The sequence below is a fragment of the Colletes gigas genome, unplaced genomic scaffold, assembly GCF_013123115.1.
Source record: "Colletes gigas isolate AHSC1104 unplaced genomic scaffold, ASM1312311v1 Colletes_gigas_Sc00004, whole genome shotgun sequence".
NCBI classification, from domain to species: domain Eukaryota; kingdom Metazoa; phylum Arthropoda; class Insecta; order Hymenoptera; family Colletidae; genus Colletes; species Colletes gigas.
Window position 1 is genome coordinate 533,788 of NW_025106633.1, and position 25,835 is coordinate 559,622.

The 25,835-nt window shown below is 40.8% G+C and overlaps 1 protein-coding gene across 3 annotated transcripts; it reads left to right on the forward strand.

Moving 5' to 3' along the window:
- Positions 1-5,984: 5,984 nt before the first annotated feature.
- On the forward strand, positions 5,985-20,292 carry LOC122405092 (voltage-gated potassium channel subunit beta-2). 3 transcript variants are annotated; one of them, XM_043409592.1, is made up of 9 exons: positions 5,985-7,516; positions 10,376-10,629; positions 12,180-12,393; positions 12,627-12,754; positions 13,324-13,530; positions 13,600-13,697; positions 14,871-14,927; positions 15,464-15,673; positions 17,690-20,292. In XM_043409592.1, the coding sequence occupies exons 1-9, from the start codon at positions 7,392-7,394 to the stop codon at positions 17,789-17,791; spliced, it is 1,395 nt and encodes a 464-aa protein (XP_043265527.1). In that variant the 5' UTR covers positions 5,985-7,391; the 3' UTR covers positions 17,792-20,292. The 3 variants fall into 3 exon arrangements, with proteins under 3 accessions (XP_043265527.1, XP_043265528.1, XP_043265529.1); XM_043409593.1 differs by having other exon boundaries at positions 15,467-15,673; XM_043409594.1 differs by lacking the exon at positions 14,871-14,927 and having other exon boundaries at positions 15,467-15,673.
- The last annotated feature ends 5,543 nt before the right edge of the window (positions 20,293-25,835 follow it).

A 25,835-nucleotide genomic window follows, 5' to 3' on the forward strand; every position in this document is an offset into this window, starting at 1 on the left:
TACCGGAACCAGATTTACGTGTACTGATGACTCGCCGCAGGGTGTATATTTAGGTAATCTACGAACTTAACGAGTTTAATAAAGTACTGTAATAAGTTATTAAAAAGAAGTTTATCGATCCTCTCGCGGGTACACCGTCGGGAACATCGCGGCCACGGATGATTCGTCGACGGGAAGAGGAACGTCAGCGACGGGATAATCGGAAAAGTTGCGGACGGTTTCGACGTGTTCGCGCGCGTTGGCAATCGTAATCAATGTTTTCGAGACCTTTGGCACGATTTCAACGGAGTGTCTGCTCGTACCCAAGAAGGGAACACGACCGCCACGCGTCGCAGACTCGTTTCAGCGAGGAGCAGACTCACGTCGTGGACGCGTTCGCTGATTTTTGGCAGGTAGGTAAGACCGAATCGTCCATTTTCGTCGCGTTCTACGTTCATCGCGAGTGCCCCCCTCTTGGATCCGCCGCCGTCTCGATTCCGTGCGTCGATCGTGCGTTAGGGATACATGCAAACGGGCGCGCGCCAGCCACCCGAAAACCGTCCACGGTCGCTTTTTACTCGTCTCTGCTACATGTTCCCCGCGTTTCAACGATTGTCCCTTTTCGAAATTATTTTCCTTCTAAAAACGTGGGATGCAACGTTGCAATTAAGCAGAAATTGTCACCTAGAAACGGATCCAATGAATAGAACTGATTCTTGAATGGGCCTCTCTTGGGATCCGCTACCGTCTCGCTTCGTGCGTTAGAGATACTTGCAAATGCGCGCCAGCCATCATTCACGGTTCACGGTCGACGATTATACCCTTTCGTATCGGGTACTGAATTAAAGTTATCCCCTTGCCATGCAATGACGAGTCTGACATGTCACAAGTTCTGGATGTCAAGTTTCAATAATTATGAGGCTACTCACTCGTCATCAAGCTTTATAAATCAAAATCAACACATTTTTACATTGAGAAGGTAGTCGTAAAACAAATCTATTCTTTTTCGTAACCATTCTTTATACGACCTAAACCGAATTAGATATTATACGTTTGAATAATTATTTGGAATTAAATCGTACGTCAAGGGGTTGAACAATTATTTTTCTTCTAGAAACGTGGGATGCAACGTTGCAATTAACCAGAAATTACTATTTAGAAACAAAGAGAAACGTGCACCCCCTGGGATCCGCTACCGCCTAGCTTCGTGCGTTAGGGATACTTGCAAATGCGTTCACGTTCGATTCCCTCCTTTCGAATTACTGAATTAAACTTAAGCAATTAATTTCCATTTAGAAACGTCGGATGCAACGTTGTGATTACCCAGAAATTGTTACCTATTAAAAATCTAATAAAGAGGACTGATTCTTGAACTGATTCTTGGGTCAGGCGGAGGAAGGTGGCTCTCTACACGACGTCCCGAGACAGATAGTCGTTTGCATAAAGAGAGGCGGCACCGAGACATTCTGTTGGGAGACTCGTGCATTGGGTTAGGGGTATTCGAGGCAGACGATACTGTGACGTATCGGGGATGTGACAGAGGGTGAAGCGCGATAAGAAGGGTTGGCGGATCGGAGCTGGGTCGGGGTGGCAGTAGGTCGAGCGCGTACTAGGTCGGTAGGTCGAACAACGTGGGCGGTCATAAACGGTTCAGGAAGGGGTCAGTTGCACGTCACCACGCCGGATCCGCAATGCGGCGTTGTCGCGCGGAGACTGTTGCCGATTGCGTTTTTCGATCGCCCCCCGTTATCGTCGCGGTCCCGGTTCCCACGGCCGCGTGGCGCACGGGGACGTTTTTTAGCGCGCTCGTACGCGCTGGTGCGTCCCCCGTGAAATAACGCCCGACGAACCGCTCGTTTCACGCACGGACACGGTGGCCTGGTTCGCTCGACGGCCGCGAGGCACGCCGAATCGATCGTGAATCCGGCTCCGTTCCGCTCCCGCGAAATGAAACTTTAACGTTGTTGGTACGACGCCGCCCGCCGCGAACGGGAAACCCGGAATGGAGGATGAACAGCGGTACAGCGTTCTGAATACGCGCGGAGAACAGACAGAGGCGAGAGGGTGGGTCGAGACTGTCGCGAGAAGATTTCAATGGCTGTGTTATGGGGACGGAAGATCCGCACTGGGAGCTTTTGTATACATTGTACGTCGATGGATGAGCGTTAAAGGGGATGAAGCTGATCAATGGGGGAATTATTTTCGCTCGTTTTAGTTACGCGTCGACGATGGATGGACTGATACGGGGTCAGGGATGTTAGATTTAGATTTCAATGACTGCGAACGGTGGGAAGCTCGAGTATATTATTTGGAGGTGGATGTATATTTTCGAATAGAACGAAATCAATGTGTAGGAGAAATTCCTTTCGTTCGTTTGGCACATGCATGGATACGCGGATAAACCGAAACGGAAGGGGTCAGGGCTGTTCCGCTCGGATTTCAATGAAAGTGTTGTGGGATGGAAGATCAATATTAGCTGCGGATGGCTATCAATTTGAAATATAATTAGATCAAGGTTTGGGGAATCCTGTCCGCTTGTTTTCAACGTTTATGGAAATTCGGGAGAAAGTAGACGCGGGTAGACCGATACGGTCAAGGCTGTTCTACTTGAATTTCGATGAAAGTGTTGAGGGGTGGAAGGTCAATGCTGATCGCTGACAAAATGATCGGTTCTATTTTCTTTTTTTTTTTAATTTAATATTGAATTTAATTCTATAAAAACATAATATTGCATAATATTCTGCTTCTGCAGAAGATCTTCGAGGATTGTTCGTATCTGGAAATATGTCCCAGTCTCCATAAGCCACGTTGCGTTCCAGTGTTTGCAGTCCGTTATTGTTCGAATCGTGAATCGTGCTCGATATCGCGGTGAATATCAAACATGACAGTTTTCAATCGAAACAATGAAACGTGCTTCCTGTTCCAACAAACTGAAATATTCTACTTTCCTTAACGCTTGTCGATATTGGCTTTGGAAATTTAACAATTTTCATCCTACCGTTTTGAGAAAGATTACGAAACGTTTTTGCAAAGAGAACAGTAGAAGACTAGGAGATATTAGAAAAAAAGAGATTTTCGGAGAACGTAAAATTTTTTATGGAAAAAATAGATATTTTAAAAATATTTGTTATTCGTTTCGCGTTAGATTTTATAAACATTTTTGTAACGCTTGTATAGATAAATAATTAAAATATTAATGAACAAATTAGCAACGAGTTTCACTGGATCCGCCCCAGAAACTATTTATAATTCGAATCAAAATGGATTTCAATTGGAAATTCATTCTGGGATACCATTATCCGAACAAGAAACAAAGTAGAACATATTGTACAGTCTGTATCATAAACTCTTGCACGATACAGCCAACAATTTCTTGCGATGGCAGGCTATTATCACCTTTATTTATCATGCTGCAAGAACATGGTGGACAGTTTGGGCCAAATGAAAAGAAAACCTGTTCAAAGCAACATACCTTCTTCTAACAACATCGAATTCTGGAAAATTGTCGAATCTGAATTTTTTAAAAATTTTAGGTATCAAAGCAAAGTCAAAGACCCCTTTTTCAAAATGATGTTCTAAAATAGTTAAATTTTTTAGATTCGTGCTTCGCTAAATAAGAGCTTATATTAAATAAAAAACGATCGAGGTGTTTTGTTGTATTTTTAGATGTTTCCAAAATGTTGTTGAAACACTTCGAAAATGAAAAAATAAAACGCACTTTTTTGGATGGAACACAAGGAAAGTTTGGAAAATATTTTTGACATTAACTGTTATTGATGGTTGCTGAATTCGTGAGCAAGCTGCATCCTCAAAACGTACGGATTGAAAAGTATAAAGATAGCCCCGAAATTTCTCTCGAAATAGATTAACTTCCGTCTGAAACATTTCATCGAAACAACGTCGGTTTCGGTAATAATTGCAGGGATCCGTTAAAACGGGACACCCTGTACAGACAAACGAGAGTCGTGCGCATACTTGAAACGCTTAAGAAGTTCGATGGGTCATCGAGCCGCGCACAAGCACCGTTTCGTCGACGACGTCGAAAGCAATACGTGTTTATTGTCATATTTGTATTTCGTAATCGCTGTAGACCAAGCAAGCCATGATAAAACAATATACATAACACCTGATAACGAGTATTATTTCTATATTGAATATGTGCTTTTCTTCGCACGCTTGGAGCTTTTAAACAAGATCGATGGAGCACGTGTTGCTGTCTAATTTGTAATTCATAATCAATATAAACTAAGCAATCTTTATTAACACCGGAAGTACCGACAATGATGGTGGTATTTATCATACAAACGTACAATGAGAAATAAATGTTTATTCTCTATCTTATAGAAAACCACGATTTTGCAAAAATCCAGTGGAATAAATTTTTTATAATTTTTATTAGAAATGGGTCATTTTGAACACTTCCGGTAGTTCTAGTGTCAAAATAATAGATTTTCGTGCAGATGGTTGAAACTTTTAAAAAGGATCGATGAAAGACCTTCCACGCGAGTCGTAAAGGGTCAGACATCATAGTCAGCCATAGTGAGGCTTACTCGCGCTGTCCACATTCTACTTACGCGTAGTGCCGCGTCTCAAGCAAACAAGAAGCGGAACATTCGCTTTCTCGATAGTTTATTTCACTACATTAGTTTTTATATCATTTTTGTTTAAAATACTGTTGAAAATGTTAATTTTTCCCTTGACAGTAAATCTTCGCGAACGCTTTCGTTCAATTTTTTAATACTATAATTTGCCCCGAGAAACCAGTCAAATACACGCGTTCCGGATAAATATTCAATATTGTTTTCCTCCAGGGGGGTAAAAGCCACGTACGAGTTTCATTTCATATTTTCGATTTATTTTCTCGCGTAGAACGACAATATTGACGCTTGTACCGCCGATTACCAAACACTGCGTCGATCGACTGTTAAGGGGGAAACAGAGAATGTCCATTTTCAGTGATTTCGGTGTGCGTGTAACACATTTCGTTGGTAGCAATTGGAACTACAGAATCGTCGACTAGCAAAGGGTTTCTCAATGTTAAAAACTCGATGAGTCAAAAAATTTCTATTATAAACAAAAATACAAATGATTCAAACAAGATTGCCGCACGAAGAACGATTTTACGGGACTCTGGCTCGCGCGTGACAAGCGAGTCGGAGATAAACTATTCGACTATTAATAAAGTGGGTGGACATTCCTTCTGTTGGTAATAATAGAAGCTATTTCTTATGTCGTTCCAGTATTTAGCAGAGTCCATCTTGAAAACAGAAATTGAGGTAAGGTAACACGAGGTAAAACGATCCCTGTCGCGTGAACCCGACGTCCATCACACTAATCACCCCTAATTTGAAATCGCTGTTACTGCGTGACAACGTCGATTAATTCTTTCCATGCTCGAAAATAATATTTTTTCTTTTATCTCATAATGTTGTTGTCACGAATGGGAATCTTCGTACGTAATAGTTTAATTCAAGAATTCAAATAAAAAAGATTGCTCCCATTACTCTTAAATAGAATTAAAATTATTTCTTAGAATATATTGCAAAACGCGCGCATAAGTTACGATATACCTTGAGTTTACGTTCGCAGTTAGGAGGAGGGGGAAAGGAATGATCGAAAATTGATTTTTTTTATCCGGAGTATCGCGATTTGGTTCACCGTGGCGGCGTTGCGTGCGCCTGGACCCGGCCTCAGAGGTCACTGTTTCGCGGAGTGCAGCGGGCCTGGAGGGGCGCGGGAGGCGGGCGGAGGGGAGGGGAGGTCAGAATCGGGAGATATAATTCCGAGAGGCAACTCGATGCGGCAAATGCGGCGAATGCGTTGAATGCGACGTAGGCAACGTCATGCGCTCTGAAAGCGACCGCAACCCTCCGTTGAAGGACGAGGCGGCGCGCAGGGGGTGCGTTTGGTCTATAGCGCGTGCGCAGTGGCGCGCGCGCGCGTTCGCTCGATCGGTCGGCTCTCGCGTCGCTCGAAAGGAATCGCCGTGGAACGGTGGTGTACGGAGGTGCACGGTGGTACGCACGCTCGTGGCCTCCGCTGCTGAAAAAGGAGGGAGTCGCAGTGTATCGAGGTTGTGCAGTGTTGCTTACCACGTAGGAGGTATAACACTCGCCGTTTCTACGATAGGATTTCCTTAACATTTTTACGAGCTTTACGTTTGTTCCGCGGTTCGTTCGGTGTTTCTCCCCTATTTTTTCCCCCCATACCCCGAGGGCTCGGTCGGCCACGCGAACGTTATTATTCACGCCTGATCGTCGCGACCGTGAACCCTCTGTCCGCCGATCGGTCCGTTCGCGCGAAACGGGAACAACGATTTAAGAAAGATCGCGGCGATTAGGATACGTCGCGTCGAATGTTCTTACGTGGCACGGCACGCGATCGACAACGAAGGTTAATGCTGGAACTGCCGCGCAATACGGAAACACAGCTGCGTTTGAACGCCAGATCGAAGCCGAAGTCGCGATCCAGATCAAAGCCGCGATCCAAGAAGAAGTTGGGCTCGGACCTGGAACCGGAAGCCGAACTGGATGCCACGTACAGATCGAGAACGGGACTCACGCTGTCCGCCTAGCCCGCCGAATATCCCTGTTTTCCCATCGATGGATATCGCTACGGCGCGGCCGTAATACCGTAAAACAATTACGTTCGATTCGCAGGCAATAAACGGCTGTCTTTTGTCCGTACGCACACGGCAATCGTATCACATATCGAAGCTCATATCGACCATCGTTTCCGTTCGCAGAGCGTTTAGAAAATAAATAAGGAAAAGAGGAGAGAATATAAAGTGGTGTGTGGTGTATCGGGGTTTTTTGCGGGGGTTATCGAGCTTGCGTTCGGAACGTGAAACGTCCCCCCGTCGCTACGTAACAGAGAAAACGTCGCGAACCGTACTTAATATTCTTTACTGTGGTGCCTAAATAACTTAAGTAAAGAACAAAACAAAAGAAAGAAAAGAAAAAACAAATACTAGTGCCTATACAACGTATGCGCAATAAAATATATCAAACGTTACGACATTGAAACATATTGACTCGCTGAATACAGGATACGTTCGAGGAACGACACACGGGTGAATCGATATGCCTGTTGTGTGCCACGGCACAGAGATCTGATCGTTCATAACGTATCTATAGATCGCAACGATATTCACGATTATCGGATGGACGACGAAGAGATGCGACTCTGATCGGTTTTTATCGGCGAATTATGAGACTCGGGCACCAAGAGATAGACTCGGCCGAGCTCGTTCCGTTTCACGGATAAGGGAAGAATCGAGTTGACCTTCTGGCACCGTGCTCGATCGATCTGTTTCATTGGATCTTCCTTTCGTCGCGTCCGCCCCCCCTTCGAGATTCTCGAAGGCGACCCGAGCCTTTTCCCGGTTGCAGTAGTTTTCAAGATACGCGACAATGTCTCGTTTAATGCTGTGCAATCTTGGCAATACGTCCACCGCGGGGAACGATACCAATAACAATGCGAATACTAACAGTAGTATGGAGGACGACGAGTATTACCCGCTGCCTACTATCTATCGGTGAGTAAAATTTTCACCAAATAACCCTCGTTTCCGCGCGAAAAGGAAAGCCATTTTCGTTTAATACGTCTTAACAGATTACCGAACGATCGAGGAGATCTACCCCTATTCGCAATACGCTTCCCTAAATCTCTACACTTCTACGTAATATCGAATACAAAACACGGTCACGTTCTAATTATAGACCCAATACTAGGAATTCAAATTTGTCCTCGTTGGAAAATGTTACGTGTTTCCACCCTGCTTGTTTATGTCGAGCCATTAATGGCGGTTTTAACAGTTTTTTCCTTGCACGTTTGAAACGTTTACGTTATTATTTATGGCAGAAATTATTCTGTATTTGTTACCATCCTTTAATTTTATTAATTATTTAAAACGCGACATAATCTTTGTTTCTCGAGCAATTTCTGTTTGGGAAAGTCCTGCACAATTACAAAGAATTATTTTCTAAATTATTTCTTAAAATTTAATGATCTTAGATTAATTTCGTGAATGTTTTCGCAAAAGTATCATCCACTTGTGACTATTTTCGTTTTGATAGCAACGAACATACGCACAATTCAGAATATACGAATTCAGAATTTATACGATTATTGGTCCTAACGAGCAAACAATACAAATTGTCGACCCTTAAGGTTAAGGTCATCTTCAAACCTTAACGTTTTGAAAAATAGAAATTGTCATTTTTTTCCGCGATAATTTAACGCAAACCAACGTATTCTATTTACGTATAATTAATAAATTAGAACCACGTGGTCATATCAGATTTAGTGCATGACAATTTTAACAAAATTAAGATAGTCTAAAGAATGTCAAAAGTCTACTAAAACACTGTCTAGTTTGCATTAATTTTATACATGCCAAGAAACATTGTACTTTATTAGAAAGAAAAAAAAAAGTATAGTAGTGTCCATATTAACATATGTTAATATAACAGTCCAGTTAATATCCACGACTTGGAAGACTGAAATACACAAGGAGTTAGTCACAATTATTTTTATAAACGTCCATCCTTGTACCAAATAGCATCGTATTAATTTTGGCATGTGAGATTCGACCGGAAGCTCTATAAAGATTTAAAGAATGATCGCGTTCAGAGTGCATCTTTAACGTTTTCGAGGAGGGGATCGAAATACCACAACGCAAACATGTCGACTATTTTACATAATACCACCGAGTTGACTATATCCGCGATATAAGTGACTTTGTTCGACACCCGGAAAAAATTCAATTACGACACAGTTAGACGACGAAGTCGAAATGTGTCAGTTTCATCGATAATCGTCGCTGCAGCCACCAATATTGGGACAACCAAATTATTCGACACTTTTATTATTTAGTTTACCTTTACGAAAACCTCCTCGCTCTCTCGCAAAGTGACCACGCGTCGCGTACCGATATTATCGAGGCTTTGTTGTTGCAGTGGGTGATTTAATAATTATTTTACACGACGTAAAAGTGCATTTTAAAATCGATGGAACGGCCACTCTCAACGGAGCTAAAATTACTATGCCAAGACAAAACATCGAGTTTTCTAATATTTTGCTAGGAAGCCTCCGCGGGCATAAATTCTATTGACAATACCATTAAAAGACCATAAATAAAAGCTCACAGAAGCCTTGATTAAAAATGTGTTCGTAGGTTTTTATTAACATTGATAGATTTTTGTTTCTTTTTTTCAAATAAATTTCGTTTTATCTATTTTATCCAAAAATATATGTTCGTATATGTACAACTGAATTCTACGAAAAAAACAAATTTTATTGCTCGATGATAATACTAATGGTTTGAATGATATTCTGCATGTTTCAATTAATAGTTGCAACTAAATTAAAATTAAAATATTCACTGTTTTAAATTCGTCAGAATGTACATTTTGAGCGAGTGTAAATAATGATTAATAAAAATATTTCAAAATCTATGAAATATTAACCTTTCCATTCCCATTGTAGCCACACGATTATAGAAAAAACAAATCGAAAGTAACGGATGAAATTTGTTCGTTTGCTATCGAAAAAAAGTGTATTTGCAGATCAATCTTGTACGCATGCACCTAACTCGTGACCGACGTTGCGGATTTCATAACAGATCGCTCTACTGTAGCCATTTTTGGACTCGATACAATGTCAGAGCTTTTTCGCTGTCAGTACTTATTTATCAACGTGTTCTTAAGGCGTTAAACACACTAAATAAGAGTAAATAATAATTATAAAATCATTAAATATTCTTCAAATTAAATTAAAGCCTTGCGTATCCTACTACAAAAATGATTAATTCAATACATACATTGCGTTCGATTCGTAAACCTTAAGAACGCCCTAATAAAGACACTGATTATATTCAATTGCATATTTTTCTAAAACGAAGCCTCCAAAACCAATTTTCGTCTGGTTTGCATTCGGGATCTATATGTTCGTGACTTCCCTAAAACTCCTATCATTCGTGTCAGATCCGATTGAAACTTTGTTCACTTGCCCGTTATAGTCCAACAAAAAATATAGGCTACTTAATTTGCGGAGATATTAGTTGCAAAGCAGACTAAGGGGAGGAAAGACTCGGTTCCTCGACTGTACAAATCCCCGAGTTTCCGAGCAAAGTCGCAAAGATTCGACTTCGTTTCGCGTTTTCAAGAGTCGTGGGTCCTGCGCGCGGACACTCGAGGGTTTAAGGGTTGGAACGAGTACCGTGGCGAGAAATTGTTAAATCTATTTCCAGTCGGTACTCGACGAGAACACACGTAAACGGACTTTGACGGGAGCGATATATCAGGAACCGTGTAGCCATAAAGGTTTTGCACGGTTGTATCGAGCCTTCGATCGATCGTAACCTATTAATACTTTGTATACTTTGTGCGCGCAGCTGCCGTGCACCTATAGCGAGTCTCGATTGCATGGAAGAGTTCAACGGCGGCGGCGGCGTCGGTGGCGGCGGTGGCGGCGGCGGCGGCGGCGGTGTGGATTCCGGTGTGCACTGCAGCAATACCGCTGGAACGAAGGAACAGCTACTGACTAACTGCATTGCCGCACAAGCGCAACGCTTACAGCATCCTTCGCCAGGTATTCGCTACCGCAACTTGGGCAAAAGCGGTCTACGTGTTTCCAATGTTGGATTAGGTACGCTGAATGTTTTCCCCCACTTTCGTAGAGTCGAACAGAATCGCGGCTACCCGTCCGTTTTATTTCATTCTCGATGTAAACCAGTGGTTTCCAAACTTTACGAAAAAGTCGCCCTCCTTTGAGCAAAAAAGAATTCGAAGTCAAGGAATCATGCTACTCGAGATCGCGAATATTTTCTTAGCCGGGGGGGGGCGGACACGATTTGGAAAACACTGACGTAAACACGCTTCCCTCTGAATCGCTCGGACGGTAGTTTGCCAAAAAATTTGCTTGTTTTGCAGCGAGTCCTCGAGTTACGCGGTTTCGTAGACTCCCCTCCTCCATTTGTCTTATAAATATTTTATACACGTTTTCGTCGATCTCTTTTTATGAACGAGCACGTACGGATCCGTTGGATTTTTGTTAACTTTCGTGTCGAAAATTCTAGACCAAATGTATTGCACGGAGGAAGAGAAATGAGACCTGGCGGGAATTCGAATCTTGCAGTCTGCTTTATAGTTAATATTTCCGCAAATTAACCCTTTTGTTAGGTCTTAAAGACTCTATATCGTCGTTTGTTCATCCCACGTTAAATTATTTTATACGAATAAAAATTCTAGTATTTGCTTCGAGGACTTGCTGTATTTACTTTCGACTGCGAATGCAACGAATTCTGAGACAGACGTTTTTCTTCCACCGATAGACGCGTTTTCACTCAACCACTCCACCTCCCCCACAACCCTTTCTTTACGTCTCTATTTTCTCCCTGTTCCACGTCTGCTTATCGCTTTCAATCGACGCTTCTATTCTACGATATATACGCGCATGCAAGCTTTTCGTGCCTGTTTTCGTAAAAGAGTGACGATCGCGCGAAATCAGGATGGAAACGCAAGGTACAGTATTGCCTCTCGGGTTGTCGCGGTCTCTGAGGGGACCGGGAGCTGCGGCCACCCGAGAGGCTGATGAGCGAAACTCGATCGCTGGCGACTCTCTCGCGACAACCCGTGAGACAACACTGCGGTTTGAACACTCGAAATCGACCTTTCAGCAAAAAAATTAGTTTGACATGTCTGTTGTGCACCTTCGAATTGGTTCATTACGCGCGTGCGTGTTTTTTTTCAAAAAGGTTGAGAGTAAACGAAAAGGGAATGAACCGACGGAGAAAAGAAACGAGAGGCTTCTGTTATGCGCAAGAACGGTGGTCGGAGAGGAACGAAAACGGTAGCAAGAGGGCGATTGCTCGAAACTATTGTCCCAGGGCAAAAATTAGGTAGAGTAGCGGCAATTTTCTAGTCGACTGTGCCCCGCAAATTCACGCTAGAAGATACAGAGAGAAGGTAAGCCGAGTAACGCGCGTCGTTTCGCTAAGAATTCTAACGATCGCGGAGCCCACCGGTGTCCATCGTGCGCGACGAAGGGAACGCTGGGGTAGGTAGACACGAACCGAGGGTTTCTAAAACAAAAAAAAAGTTACACCGTTTCCGGACGGTTGGAAAGGATGGAAAATCGACTCAACGTTCGCTGGAACACAAACGGATCGGCTAACAAAGTTCGCTTTGCACGCGTAGGTACGTGGACGACTTTTGGCATTGGGAGTTGCACTAGCGAGGAGACGGCCGAGGCTGTGGTCGCCCTCGCCTACGACAGTGGCATAAACGTGTTCGACCTGAGCGAAGCCCACAGCGGTCATCGGGCGGAAATCCAGTTTGGACGAATTTTGTTGCGGCGGGCTTGGAATCGTTCCAGCTACGTCGTCACCACCAAAATATACTGGAATACCAAGTGAGTGTGAGCGTGATGGAATACCAACCAACCATAGACTTTTATAAATAAAAAACGATACCAGTCAGGGTTCGAACTTTCATCCTCATTGGAGACACTATCTCACTATTCTAATATTTAATAAATGTAAAAAAAAGCATTTTGTAGTAGTTTTTAAGCGCGGGTCACAAGTAACCCCGTCGTCTTTTGGACTACCGAAATATCGAGCCGTACTCACGGAATTTGTGTCGCAGGGCGGAGGGTCGTGGATTATCGCGCAAACACATAATCGAATCGGTACAGGCGTCGTTGGTCAGGCTGCAGCTCTCCTACATCGACATAGTAATGATTCACAAGGTCGATCCGATGTGCCCCATGGAAGGTTTGTTCTCCAATCGTGAAACTAAAGTTGCGGACAAAATTCTACTATAGTTCATACTATAACTATTATGAACTTAAGTTTTACATGTATACCTTTATGGTACATAGATTATTTAGCAAATAACTGAAATTAATGTTTACATTTACAATTTCGTTAAATATATCTTATTTCAACACAAATGTATATATTAATTTCTATTATACGTTAAATAATCTATGTACCATAAAGATATACAGCCACCTCTAGGAAAAATTTTAATGGGAGATTCTAGAGGCCAAAATAAGACGAAAATCAAGAATACCAATTTGTTGATCGAGGCTTCGTTAAAAAGTTATTAACGCTCAAAGTTCCACTATCGCTGTTCACCGATTGCCGTTCTACAGGCGGAACTTTAAACGTTAATAACTTTTCAACGAAGCTTCCATCGACAAATTGGTATTCTTCATTTTCGTCTTATTTTGGCCTCTAGAATCTCCCATTAAAATTTTCCTTTACCTGTCCACGTAATTCTGTCCGCAACTGTATACATTTTTTAATTTTTTTTCTTCAGCGTCTTGTTCTTCTTTCAGAGATAGTACGCGCTATGAATTACGTGATAAGCAAAGGATGGGTGATGTACTGGGGAACGTCCCGTTGGACCCCTGTCGAGATTATGGAAGCATATACGAATTGTCGTCAATTTAACTGTGTCACACCGATCGTAGAACAGGCCGAGTATCATCTATTTTATAGAGAAAAGCCGGAGCTCTATATGCCGGAGTTGTACAACAAAATAGGTACGGAGTGTTCGTTCGATGAAATTAACGTTTCTTGTACCTGGTTACGTGAACTAAATTTGTCCGTAGGGGTGGGCCTGATGGCGTGGTCTACGGTCACGATTGGTATGGTTTCTACGAAACCAGAAGACTACGGGGTCTCCTTTTTGTCGAGATCTTCTTACAAGGTAACGTTGTAATCAGAATCGCCTAGCAGTATGACAAATTTAATGTTCTGGTTTGGATGGTCCAAGCAATACTGGTCAACAGCAAATATGCATTCTTCGTCTAACAAGTCTTGCAACTTTAATTACGAAAATGAAGGTTTAAAAAATATTGGCTCTAGTTCCTTTAAAACAGAAACTAAAAGTTCTTTCCAATTTAAAATCTTTGCAGACTATTTAATTTAATTTGATTCTTTCTTTTCTAAGGGTGTGCAGAGAATACATTCTTCGCCTCTGTAACACCAATTACAAACTATTGTTGGAACCTAAACGTAAACGACATTGAGCAAACTTACACTTACATCGATCCACTTGAATTATATCATGTGTTACATTTTTCAAACCAGAGCCAATTAATCCTTTTTAATCGTAAAGAATACGAACTGTTGTTTAGAATTTGTTGACCAGTGTGATTGATCTAATCGTTGCGTTTTCTCAAGGTCCAGGACAGCGATTTTCAAGTTGTTTGGAAGACACCTCCTAAAAAATAAGAAAATGTATACGTCTGTGATGGGTGGTAGGTTCAAAACGATACAAGAAAAACATACTCCAACGGTTGTTAAACTTTCCCGTTCAACGTATCGATACGAAGATTTGTTTTAAGTTGTATATTAAAAAATTTCTCGTTAAATGAAAATTCGAATTTGGATTATGAAAAGAAAACATTTCACAATGAACGAATAACCATTTAATTATTCAACCGAATAAACCTCACGAATAAATTACTAAATGTTGATTTTCATACGTTGCCCGTTATTTCAATAAAATTTTGCCCATCTCTGTGCAAAACATGTAGGATATCGTGTTTCCAAAAAATGGCAATTTTTATTTTTTAATTAACAAAACATCAGCTCGAAAACGACCGTCTAGCCCAGAATATTCTCTGAACCCTTCATTGTACAACCCTTCTGAAGTTCACTGAGGAAATTAAACTTACCCTTAATTAATAAATAACCAAGACATGATTTTTTTTGCAAGAGACATAATAGAACTCATGCAATGGAGGGTTGATTGTAACAGACTGTAGTAACACCAGCGATAGGCGTCAATGTTTGATGTTTGTATCGAAAAAAAAAGATACTAGTGAGACTCGTGTCCTCGATAATCGACTAAAGTAAGAAATACTTATGATTTCAGAATAAGTATTCGTCGTTCAGTTGGACGGAGGACGAAACGCAATCTTTGTACAAAGAGGTACGTATTTTGGTAGCGTGCATACTGTTTTCTAATGCAAACGAAAATACGAGTATCTTGGCGGGGAAAAAGAAGGATCCGAGTCGTATTGGGTCAGCTAGAAATGGGCAAAAGCTTTTACTCGGTCGAACAATTAAATTCGTTCATTGTGAAATAATTCATTCCGTAACTGTAATCTTTACTCCACGAATAACGAATAGAGAGCTATTCACCTGTTATCATAAAAAATCTACAAAGGAAGTTTGTCCACATTCAACTCAGTTGTAGTGCTACTGTGCAGAGACCAGAAGTTGGCTAGCAGGTCTGATTGGCCATAGTATACTCTTCTTTCCATAAAGATATAGATCTATAGAAAAAAGATTATACCATAAATCAGTCAGCGGAAGAACATTCTTACAATTCTAGCCCCTATTATGACTCTGCTTGCCACACAAAATGGAAGTTAAATCCAAATGTTGGTTCTGGCAAAGACGTTGATTAGAAAAAGGAATTAGATATGGTCTGTGAACGCGACCGTTACTTTGCTCGTGTTTTAGCAGGAATTTGGCTGGAAGGAAAAGACGGGCGAGGAAGAGACGCGGAAGTATTCGGACAAAGTACGGGACGTGTGCGCTCTCGCCGAACGACTCGGCTGCTCTTTCGGGCAACTCGCCATTGCGTGGTCCTTAAAGAATGAAAGTGTTCAGTGCCTTCTCCTCGGTGCATCAAACATAGATCAACTGTACGATAGTCTTCAGAGTTTACAGGTAATTTACACCCTATACTATAACAGTAAAACACCGATTATCCAGCATACTCGGGACTGGGGCCAGATAATTGGACTATACCTATACCGCCATGATTGGTCAGTGTTTTTCGTTAATAATTCAAAAACGAAGTCCCATCCGACATTTTTGCAAAGGAAATTGTTGTTCAGAATCGTCTCAGCTACCCTACATTTCCGGTTTTTACACTATTTACGGGATACCCTGTACATGACGTGATAAAAACGAGGAATATGATCACAGATGAGGTATACGAGTAGACCTTATATCCAAAGTATTCTTTTGACCCATTTTCCTGGGGCTCATTATCATTTTTGTGTCACACACAACAATACCAACGGGTTACAGACATGAACACAAGAGGAAATGACACAGAAAGTGAAATTATAGAAACATTACTGGCCACACGTTATATTATATTTTAAAGAATTTTTTTCTCGAAAATGATTAGAATTTCGAGGGTATGTCTGGTCACCAAAAATGATCGTAATTAGCCCCTGCAATGGAAAATAATTTTTCCAGAGTGATTTGAAATTTTTCAATTTTTACGAAAAAATGCACCTACCCCTGTCGACTTTTCTTAAGAATTCGTTTCTGATTTTTAATAAATTTGTTTGACACGTTACGCAAAAGTTGTTTAGCACTTTTTTGTAGGTGCCCAAGAGCTCTACTTCCCCCCAAAATTTCATTGAAATATATTCATTATTGTGGGAGTTATGGCTGTTTGAAAATTGGACCATTTTCATGGAGTTTTTCTCATTTTATGGGGTCAAGGAACAACTTTTTTAATATTCTTAGAATTTCTACATATTCTTCACTAAAATACGCGTTGTTTGCATTTTGAAACATTAAAATCCTTCAATCCGTTCAAAAGTTATGATGTTTTAAAGATATGCATTTCAGGGAACCATTTCAGGCCAGAAATTATATTTTCCGTAAGGAATTTTTTCTTCGAAAGTGCGTAGAAATTCGGGATGATGTGTATTGACCAAAGATGATTGTAATTAACCCCTACAACCAAAAATAATTTTTTTAGAACGATTTGAAATTTTTTAATTTTGTTGAAAAATTTCACATCTTTTCGAATTTTTTTCTCGAAAGTGGGTAGGATTTCGGAGGTATGTCTATTCACCGAAAATGATTATAATTGGCCCCTGCTAACGAAAATAATTTTTCCGGAGAGATTTGAAATTTTTCAATTTTGCCGAAAAAATGCACCTACCCCTGTCGATTTTTCTTAAGAATTCGTTTTTGATTTTTAATAAATTTGTTTCACGCGTTACGCAAAAATTGTTTAGTACTTTTTTGTAGATATCTAAGAGCTCTACTTCCCCCTAAAATTTCATTGAAATATATTTACTATTGTAGGAGTTATGGCTGTTTGAAAATTGAACCATTTTCATGGGGTTTTTCACATTTTAGGGGGTCAAGGAACAACTTTTTCAATATTGTTTTAATTTCTACATATTCTTCGCTAAAATACGCGTTGTTTGCATTTTGGAACATTAAAATCCTCCAATCCGTTCAGGAGTTATAATGTTTCAAACATACGCATGAAATTTCGGGGCAACATTTCTGGCCTCACATTAGATTTTCGGTAAGGAATTTTTTTCTCGAAAATGCGCAGGAATTCGGGGGTATGTCTATTCACCAAAAATGATTGTAAGTGATCCTACCAGCCAAAAGTAATTTTTTCAGAATGATTTTGAACGATTTTTCTTAAAAATTTGTTTTTGATTTTTAATAAACACGATGGGTAATGTAATAGTTCATTAATAAAAAATAAAATATATAAAATTCCTACGCTTTATTCGTCAACTATTTAGTATCTCAGAAGAATACTATTTAATCTCATTCAAATTTGTTCATACGTACGATGTCCATATAAAAAGGAACAGATTTGTTTTACATTCGTCGTCGTGGAACATGGGATTAAATAAAACAAATCTAAAGATCAAGCGAGCTTAGAAAAATGATTTCGTGGTCCGTGTGTTTCAGCTGATCCCGAAATTGAACGCCAACATAATGAACGAAATCGAAAGGATTCTCGACAACAAACCGTCCCGACCTCCGATGATCTCCACTCTGGCGCTTAGATGACAATCAATTTGCCCTCACGGTAGCGGTGGGGGCTCACTAGAGGACGGAGGCAGCCCGAAGAGCGAGGGCGCCAACAGCCAAGATCAGGAGACGACCAAGGAACTGACCGGCAAACTACCGTTTTGCGAGATACAATGAAACGGCTTGTACGCGATCACGTATACGTTCGTGCACACTCTGATCCCGCTCGAAGCGATCCGGATCGAGGAGAACCGAATCTGAATATCCAAAGACATGCCCGAAACACACACGGCCAGGCAGAGGATGAAATTTTCCATGTTGATATCCGCCATACGCGCGGGCGGTCAGTCCGCGATCGGGGATGTCCCACGCGCGCGAGTTGTTCTCGCGTTATGAATCGACGACAATACTTACGATTACGGTTACGGTCACGGTTTACCGCTGCGATTGCGTTTACAATTGCACTCCGATGATCGAAAACGCGTTGGACGGATTTTCTTTCCTTTCTTTTTTGGAAGAGACGCGGAAAGGGGGGGGCGGACACGCCACCGCCCCGGTTGACGATTTTTTTTTCGTACCCCGACGACGCTCGTGCAACGGTACCGCCGAGAAACACGATTATCGGGTATCCGCGTCACAGCTTTTTCGTTTAGGGAAAGATCAACGACGAGCCAAGGTTTTCTACGAGAGTCAGCGAGTCGAATCTTTGTTCACGATTCACTACGCCAAGTGTTCATTAAAAGCTAAATAGTATGATGTAGCGCCCATCCGTTACGGCCCGTAGAGAACGGTATATTGTCGCAAATGAAAACTACTGCGTTTCCGCTCCGAGGGCATCCGTTCCCGTTTTGCCCGTTACGCGATTCCTCGCGGCTCGGGACAGGCGATTGTTTATTCCGCGACGTTCACTCGTACTTGGTGGGACAACGCTAACTATCTCCTGGATAGACCTGGTTGATCTTCTTTTGGAAGAAACATCCTGGTGTACGGAAGTTTTCCAGGTAAACAGATGGGGAGGCAGAGCTGGATGGTTTCATGGCTATTTAGATCTTCCTTTGAACCTTAAAATATAAACATTTGGTATCAACTGAAGAAGTTTACCTTCAACTACTTGTTACTGATATGGAGAATGTCGAGAGTAGGCGGTTTTCCACGTGGACAGAAGCAGAACTGGTTTTCTGGCTAGCCTAGTTGGATCTTCCTTTGTACCCTGAAACAGAAACATTTGATGGTGACTGAAGAAGTTTGCTTTAAACTTCTTAAGAGTGAGATGCTCTAGTGTACACAGTATGAACTATTATTGATATTGAGAATATTAAGAGTAAGGGGATTTCCACATAGATAGAACTGGATCGTTTCATCCTTCGAACTCTAAAACTTAAACATTTAACTGGGGAAATTTACTTTACGCTATTTACTTGTTATCAAGAATAAAATACTCTAGTGTACACCAGTATGTATTATATTGAGAATATTGAGAGTAAGGGGTTTTTTACACACATGGAATCAAAGCTGGATGGTTCCCTGGCTAGGCTATTTAGTTCTTCTTTTGGACCCTAAAACATTAGCATATGATGTTCACTGAAGAAGTTTGCTTCTAAACTACTTGTTATCACTTTTAATCGACACAGTATATCTGTCATCGATATTGAAATGGCATCACAGATGTGTTGTTTAACAGCAAGCTCAGATGGATCTTCTTTTGGACCGTAGAACATTAACACAGACAACACTTAAGGTCCACTGGAGAAGTTCACGGTCAAACTACTTGTTATCAAGAGAAAAATTCTTTCCTAAATAACGTTTGTTGCTACAGCCTGGCCATCGAATCAGGACCAGTCGAGACTCTCGTTTCGTTGTATTTGTCCCACCAAGTATGGGTTTCCGAGGGAGACAGCACCGTTTCGACGACGGCGTTGTGAGATTATTCGCGAGACGTTTCATCTAGTTTTTAAAGTATCGATTCGAACATCTGTCGCCGCTCTTTTCCACCTCGCGATCGGACGAGTGTTCGATCGGGTCCTTTCTCAAGTACCTAGAGCGTGTATAGCTCTCGCTGTACCGTTCGTTATCGGAAAAGGACAGCAGGCTGGCTAAACCAGCCAACTAGACCTACACCAAGTGCTAGACACAGTGGCTCGAGTTAATATTCGGGCACCATACGTACTCCATAAACTCTGGACTTAACAGGGGCTTGGAGGATTATTTCCCGAAACTTTGTTTAATTTGCTGACCCTGGCCATCGAATTAGGACCACTCCACAGACTTCTTCGTTTCTTGTTTGTACTTTTTATGGTAAACAGTGGTCGAATATTGACGCGAATCGCCGTAGCTCGCTGGGCAGCCGCGTAGATAGGTGAACTACATAGACGGGTAGATAGGTAATTAGATAGACGCGCGTAGTCGAGGTAAATTGGTTAGGTAAGTATGTACATAAGTAGATAGCGATAGGAATGCACGAACGGCGGTAAGTGAGAAAAACAAAAAGGAAATTTTGCGGTTGCACGCGACACCGCTCTGTCGTGGGACGAACGAGATGATGCGTGAAAAAAACGAGAATTTATCGTGATTTGGTGGGAGTCAGAGATGGGTAAAATCGAAAATTACGGATAAAAATTTGCTTCCCCCACCCTTCGTTGACTAATCGACCTTTTCGAACCACTTAAATTTTCGACGAGTCTTAAACCTAAAACCTTAAAGTTAAATCTGAAACCCTTGGAGGGAAAAGATACTGTATTATATTGGAATGTAAACTTCATTTGTAAATAAAGGGCATCGATGCTGTGTACAGTAGTTTATTCTACGTTTCGATCACTAATGTACGTGTGTGTGTGTGCGTGAGTACCCTTTTCAGGAAACAGTAACGAAACCTTATTTTATTGTTTTTATAGTATTCTAATTCCGATACATTCCTTTCTTAAATCGCTATACACAGCATCGATGGCTATTCGCTTAAAAAATTTTGCACATTGATTCGAAAGCTTGCTCGAATTATATTCTGCCCATCTCTGGTGCGAGTCGTTCGGAGAAAGCGCGTCAGCCACAAGAACGTTTCTACTCTACGCTTATTTCGTATTACGTAAATTCGGCGGATTCGTTATTCTGCTAAATATCACCTTTATGCTAAAAAAAAAAAAAAAATATATAAGAAATGAAAAAAAAACGGCGTCTTCTCTCGCGGCCAGGTTCTTTGAATCAAAACCGTCCTTATGGCGCGGCGTAGCCTCGTGAAATCATCGAGATCAAGCTTGCAAAATAATAAATTATCGCTCGCGCGCGCCGGCTCAAATTTCACATTTTTCGACGAAACCAGCGAAACCGTAAACAGGCACGATAAGAGAACAATTTTTAAAAAGCAGACGGACGAAGAGAGAGAGGATGTTAAGATCGAAACGGCGCGAAGGTACGATGGTGCTTCGAACGTGAAATCCGATCGTCGATCCGAATTTCGAGCAAAGAAACAGGACCACAGATCAGCGGAGAGACGATCGATCGACGTTATCGTCGATGAGGAGATCGGTATTCGGCGATTCTCTTAAAAATCCCCCCACCCCCCCAAACGTGTGTTCCAACAGTGATAAGAAATCTCGTCGGAACGGCTCTGATAGGGATTCGATCAAGCATCGATCAATACGATCGATATTAAATATCGATCGCGAGCCGGTTACTTGCGTCGATTTAATGGTAACTACTTAACCCACCGTTCCGATACGTCGCGATCAATATAATGTTTTCCACGAATGTTTTTATTGAAAATAACGAAAAAAAACTATTAACGCGATAACACACAATTGTAATGTCGTGCACGCCGTGCTGACACGGCGACAAAATCGTGTACAGACCCGAGGAAATTATGCTCGACGAACGAAACGATTCGACGGCGATTAGACCGCTGAAGCCGTCGAGTGTTTCGTCGTTTCGTTGTTGGTTCCTGTGTTTCGCGAGTGGACGATATCTAGATAACAACAAAAAATGTGTATATATCGATCGTGCATCGTTCGCGATTAATCGAGAAACGATCGAAGATGGTTAGCAGCGACATACGGAGGGTGGTCAGGAGCGATGAATCGCGACGAAACTTTTTTTAAAACGGTTGGCGAACGATCGATTCCTCGTGGCCGGAATCGCGGCGAATTTTCGTTACGAATAACCGACACGTCGGATATCCCGAAACGATTTGTTAATAAATACTAATTCACCGACGAAATATGAACGAATCGAACGGTTCGTGTCGGTTATTCGGAAACGTGAATTTTTCTCGAATTCTGCTCGTGGCCATTTCTTGCCGCTTTAAGGGTTGTAGTCGAGCCTCAGAATTTCCAATTTCAAGTTCTTTTCTTTAACTTTAAATTCCTAGGAGATGGATAATTGTGTAATCGTTCGAAATGTACCATAGAGTATTGTTCGTTGTTCTATGAATTTTGTCAAAATTTCATTAAAAAATATTGAGAATCACGGGGAGTTACGTTTAATTAACGTGTGGTTATTTTTTTTGTTTTTAAACGTAGAAAAAAGAAATTTGTTACACTCTAGGATGTGTCAGGAGCAAAATTTTGTTTTTTTTACTAGAGGTTTTCACTAAATTTCAATTTTATTGATGTATACAAGTTTGTACGATACGCTACAATAAAGATGCATTATTGTTATTATCATTAAGAATTGTTCTCAGCTTTTTTTTTTTACAAATTCTGCTTCCGACACGTCTCAGCTTTTACTTAATTTTTAACACGATTTCGATTCTTTATTCCCAATGTGGGCTCAAACATATTAGTTTTACTGTTTAATTATTCATACCTTACATTAATTATCAATCAAGAAACAATTAGAAGCACGATATTGTAAAACAGTTCATTTTCATTCTCAATCGAGATTAATCGATTGTTGTTTAACAGAAAAAACCACACAATTTACTCGATTAAAGTTATTATACCAATAATACATCGAAATTTCTTTATCTTTCGTTCTTTATTCGAAATTGCAGTCTCTAAATACTCGCCGTTTGGAATTAGGGTAGCCATTTTATAAACTCTTAAAACTTTTCTGTAACACGTAAAGAGGAGCAGTTTTTCGAAAGTTTTGAGGCTCGACAGGTGTTGCATATATTTTGGCTGCGCGTTGTAGGTAGGTAGATGGCAAATGCGCACAAAAAAAACACTATAGTCGAGTTTTATTGTCGCTGCACGATTATCGGTTATCTTATCTCGTTACCGTAGATGGGTAATTATCGTCGTACGAAAACACTTGAAGAACAGGCGGTAATCGTAAGAAAAATTCGCCCAGAACGGGGCAAACGTTACAATTAATCTTTCGAGTCGGTTTAAAAAAAACTCGATATTTCAATCCTTTATAACCCGCTATACATATTTGTTAAGTCAACTAACTATTTTACAATTTTTCACACCGAGGGTGGATACGGTTAAAATTTCAATTTGCATCCGATCGCTAATATTTATCGATGTTCCTATTTCATAACTCTATTCTAAACACAATTTGGGTTACGAAGGGTTGGAAACGAATCAGTTTTATTCGTTGTTCGGGAATAAAATTTGCCCAACTCCAATGGCGCCAGAGATTAACTTTTAACATATTATACATTAGGAATTCTATAAAATAACACAGTGGACTAGACGAAACGTATTAAAGTGTATGTATAACACATCAAACGCCTAGATCGCAGACAGATACCGAGCGTACGCCATTTTGCATCTCAAGAGTCATAGGCTATCGTTAATCTAGCCTACTTGATATTTTTACGACCACTCGTAAACTGATTTATCGTAACACCTGTGGAAACATAAAACGCAACTCTGTAAAGAGGATTCAGGGATTTGTAACAACCTGACGACGCGTTGATTCATCTTCTTGAAGCTTGTACGGCCATCAGGGAGCCCTCGTTATTTCGTTAATAACTCGTTGGCTTAATTGAATTGATACTCGCCAATTTAGGCAATCCCCTCCTCTAACCTCTTTAATACTATGCCAAGTTATCTCGAGTTGACCGAAATTATATAATTTAGGCTACGGTCGGTCGTAGATCCCGCGTAATGGTTCGCGTGTTATATCAACTCGAACAAGCAGAATTCTGAATTAGATTTACCGCTAATATATTTTTAATCGATTGTTAAACGATGTTATTATCCGACGATAACAAAATTTCGCTTGTCCTTATTGGCGTGTATCCATCGAGCCAGAAAAATGGGTTTCGAACATGAAGTCGACGTTAAGTTCTGAACTATTGTTGTCTATTTTTAAAAATCGTCTAATAGCGTCTGATTCAAAATAATCGACATACGTTTTGGGATGTTTGCCTAATTTCGAGGTACAGAACCGTTGCGAGTCCTTCGACAGGACTTTAGTATTACCACGTACGCTATAAACGTGACTACGAGCACACATCTACCTACCTACAAAGTTGGGCAAATTTAATTCACGAATAACGAATAAAATAACGAACGTCGATTAAAAGCATTTACGAACGAATCCAGAATTGTTTGCACGTTATTCGAGAACGAAATCTGCCCAACTATGTTTACATACGCTGAATTTTACGTGTTTGCGGGACCATATAATAAGTTTGACGAACACCGTGATTTCTTTGATTCTTTTTACGTTGCATGTGACGTGTGCGTGTGTGTGTGTGTGTGTGTTAATTGTCCGTTGCGACGTTGCTTCGAAAGCAGTATGCGAATATTGCAATACCATCAACGCCGACACCATTTTTCCCTCCCCCAGCTTTTTGCTACATGCTTTATATCAGCGTTGGGCAAACGGTAATCGCGAATTGATTACACTTTGCATTATGATCCGATCGATAAGTTAATAATAGAATGTTAACTAAAAGAGAGAGAGAGAGAGAGAGAGAGAGAGAGAGAGAGAGAAAAGAGAAAAAAAAACGCAAGCCGGTAAAAAGTTGAAGCGAAATGATCTCTTGATTGAACGATTGCGAATTGTATTTACAGATTGTAAATGTTACTTATGATTAATGATTATCGTCACGATTACTTCTATTTGTCCGTTACGAAACTAATTATAGAATAATCAATTACTGCCCAACTCTGCTTTATATACACCCAAAGGATTTCGAAAGGGGTAAATGTTACTTTCGAACGACGATCAGAGATTTTCACGTTCGTTCGTAGTTTCCACACGTTCAATTTTCATCGAACGAATTTTAAAAAAAATTTTTACTCGTCGCTCGAAATGTAACACTGATTTAGACGCGAGGCGATGGGACGCAGTCCAACCCATAAAGTTAATCGTTAAACGTTCGTTCCGACCCCGACGTTCGTGTTCGTGGTAACCAGCTGCGAACGATTTGTTGAGATTTTACCTAAAATTCGCCCTGATCCTTTCTACGCGCGCGCTTCTGATCTTTGAATCCTAATGCTTTCGCGCAGACGAACCGACCGTTGACACACGATTAGCGTGTATTCGCCGATTAAACGATTGTCCTGCTAAAACGTTTTCCCTTCATCGAATTAATTCGTCGGATGCAGAAAAAAAAAGAAAAGAAAAAAAAAAAATAAATTATTCTTTATTAAGAACGCACGTGTCGACGCAAGATTGAACCTGGTCCATTATTAGCGACGTCGGTCGATAGATGCTTAGAGCCTCCCACGCATTGCAGCAGACCTAGGCAAATTTTACTCGAGACGAAAATAAAAATTCGAATTTTTATTCTGTCGCGATCAAAAATTAAAGTAGACCATTCTTTAAGCTCGTATTAAAAATATCTAAAATAATGAATTATACGAACTCCTACATTTTTTTATTTATATAAATCATTATTAAAAATATAGTATTTTTGTAATCCTACATTCAAAGCTACGAATATTTATGGCGGACGATGGATGCGCAAAGTACCAATAATTTCTTCTTTTTCCTCGAATCTAAAATATTTTTAAAGTGTCTGAGTACTACACTTTGAAAACAAATCGATCATTTTCGAGTATATTTTTTAATTAAAAGTACAAATACTTCGTGCAATAAGATAACACGTTACTTGGAACGGTATTTCGAATAATATTATTTGAAAAATGTCCAGGCCTGCATTTTAATAGTCCGTTGCTAGCGAAGGGCGTAA

What these genes read in the sequence shown, in the direction of transcription:
- LOC122405092 (XM_043409592.1), top strand. Translation starts at nt 7,392, where the DNA reads ATGTCTCGTTTAATGCTGTGCAATCTTGGCAATACGTCCACCGCGGGG. An exon ending in AAAATATACTGGAATACCAA is followed by an intron (nt 12,394 to 12,626) that starts GTGAGTGTGAGC and finishes TTTGTGTCGCAG; the next exon opens with GGCGGAGGGTCGTGGATTAT. An exon ending in ATAGTCTTCAGAGTTTACAG is followed by an intron (nt 15,674 to 17,689) that starts GTAATTTACACC and finishes CGTGTGTTTCAG; the next exon opens with CTGATCCCGAAATTGAACGC.